Source organism: Penaeus vannamei, chromosome 36, assembly GCF_042767895.1.
Source record: "Penaeus vannamei isolate JL-2024 chromosome 36, ASM4276789v1, whole genome shotgun sequence".
In the NCBI taxonomy this organism is placed as follows: Eukaryota; Metazoa; Arthropoda; class Malacostraca; order Decapoda; family Penaeidae; genus Penaeus; species Penaeus vannamei.
The window spans coordinates 7,510,343-7,512,842 of record NC_091584.1 but is presented as its reverse complement, the minus strand read 5'-3'; the positions used below and the strand labels follow the sequence as shown (position 1 = coordinate 7,512,842).

At 33.7% G+C, this 2,500-nt stretch overlaps 1 protein-coding gene across 18 annotated transcripts in view; it reads right to left on the bottom strand.

Annotated features, from left to right (window-relative positions):
* Nucleotides 1-2,500, bottom strand: part of trol (terribly reduced optic lobes) — a 266,084-nt gene that overhangs the window by 119,092 nt on the left and 144,492 nt on the right. For all 18 annotated transcript variants that reach the window (XM_070114424.1, XM_070114425.1, XM_070114431.1 and 15 more), the window contains 2 exons: nt 1,541-1,669; nt 1,021-1,179 (listed from right to left, as the gene is read on the bottom strand). In XM_070114424.1, coding sequence (XP_069970525.1) covers nt 1,021-1,179; nt 1,541-1,669 — 288 coding nt within the window. The remainder of the gene's footprint in view (nt 1-1,020; nt 1,180-1,540; nt 1,670-2,500) is intronic.

Below are 2,500 nucleotides of genomic sequence, written 5' to 3'. Positions count from 1 at the left end.
TTCACCTAAAATGCACTCTAACTATTAGAAGTTTATGAACCATACCACCCAACAAGGGTCACAAAGGCATATCAAAGAAACATTTAAGATCAATGAGCAAAATCAATAAAAAGGGAGAGAGAGAGAAAAAAAATCCACTGCAATACATTAAATGATGCATGCAGTATCATATTGCCCTACTTAAACATGTTAGAGTGTGAGTTACTCTAGAAACCATTCTTGTAGTTGTCACTACTTCACAGAAAAACTGGAGATCTTTGTCACTGTAGGTTTAAAACTTTAGTTTAATAACTACTTCAAAAAGCAAAACAGCATATAAGTTAGCAGTGTACCATGTAAGGGTTAGTACTTGATGTATAAATCATTGCTCTACAAGTTTTTATATAAAAAAAAAAGGTACATGCAACAGGCCAGAAATATTTTTTATTCATGTTAGAAATTCGTTCTTCAGAACCATAACAGCTGCTACTTCAGAGAAGATCCTGTTGTTACTGGTTTTAGAAAGCTGTTAGTTATCACTACTAACAAGTTGGCAAACTGAAATTGTGCTGGGTAAGATATGGCCAATCTGTAAAGATATTACATTAGTGAATGTGACAATAGAAGAAAAAAAGTTGAGGTTATACATTTTCAGGTCAGGTTTAATATCACATCTATATCAGCTTTGGAAAAAGAAATGAAGCATAAAGTAGAACAACTATTGCAACTTAATCACTGTCATAACAAAAACAAGAATAATCATCAATGAAACTAATTCCAAAGCTGAGAAGATGCAGATATTACCCAAATTCTGCAAAATGATAAAATAAAGAATGTTAGTAATTATTTTACGAATACAAGTGGATTAGGAGACTGTCCTCTTTTCTAAGATCTGCAGGCCATTTAGTAGTGGTCAAAATTAGCAAAGGTATGAAGTCCACATTCATCCTTGCATATCAAAAGAGAAAATAAAGTTATTTTGTTTAGAATCTATGATGCTTTATTATCATCATATGCATAAATGATAATAAGAAAACATACTCGCTGACGGTATAAATGGTGGTTGAGTAGTCGTAGTTGTCGTAGTAATGCATGAAGTTTCGTCTGAGCCATCACGGCAGTCTCGTTTGCCATCACAACGAGCATAATCAGGTATGCACCGTCCACCTCTACACTGAAACTCGTTTGCTTGGCACCGTGCTAGGTTGACAACAATAGTTTGCAATCAGTGTGAGATTCTTGAGAAATATAGAATTTTTATTCTTTTATGTCCAGAAAACAGCCTTGGTATATAACTCTGATATCAATTTTCTGAACAAACATCTGTGCCACAAAATAAAGTATATAAGCATAAAATACACAATAAAAAAATAACATCAAACATTAAAGAAAACAGAAAGAGGAAAAGTAAAACAAAGAAATCTTAATAAGAAAAGCTATCCTTAATAAACAAAAAATAATAGAATAGATAGGAAAAGAAATAACAATCGGAAAATGAAACAGATGGTAAAGAAAAAAGTTGAAACAATTCTTAGCAGCGAACAGAAGAGTAATAACACACGTGGAGGACGCGGACGACAGTTAAGCTCATCTGAGCCATCACGGCAATCCTCTTGTCCATCACATCGTACAGTTACAGACACACATGTACCATCACCACAAGTGAATTCATAGTCTTCACAAGATCGGTCTGAAATACCAAGAGTGGGGACATTAAACAGCATCATTCTAGCAATGTATACCTTCATACAAAACTAAGAATGAAAGACATAAGATAGATACAAGGATAAAGAGAGAGGGAGGGGGGAGAGAGATTCAGGAAGAGAGGGAGAGAGAGAGTGTGAGAGAGAGAGTGTGAGAGAAAGAGAAAGAGAGAGAGAAAAGAGAGAGTGAGTGAGTGAGTGAGAGAGGGAGAGAGCGATAGAGTGAGAGAGCGAGAGAGTGAGAGAGTGAGACTGATAGAGTGTGAGAGAGTAAGAGAGTGAGAGTGAGAGTGAGAGTGAGAGTGAGAGAGAGAGAGTGAGAGTGAGAGTGAGAGTGAGAGTGTGAGAGAGTGTGAGAGGGTGCAAGAGAGTGAGAGTGAGAGAGAGAGAGAGAGAGAGAGAGAGAGAGAGAGAGAGAGAGAGAGAGACAAAGGGCGAGAGACAGAGACAGAGAGAGAGAGAGAGAGAGAGAGAGAGAGACAAAATGTGAGTAATCTAATATCCAGTACATACAACACAGATGAAAAATATATATACTTATATCACATATATTCACCACTTTTCAAAAACAAAATCACAATAAATCCATGAATAAAAAAAACAAAAAAACAAAGCAAAACAAAAAAACAGGTACATGGATCCAAAAACTGTTTTAGATCAATAAATGAATATATATATATATATATATACACATATATATATATATGTATATATATATATATATATATATATATATATACATATATATATATAATATATATATACATATATATATATATATATATATATATATATATATATATATATATATATATATA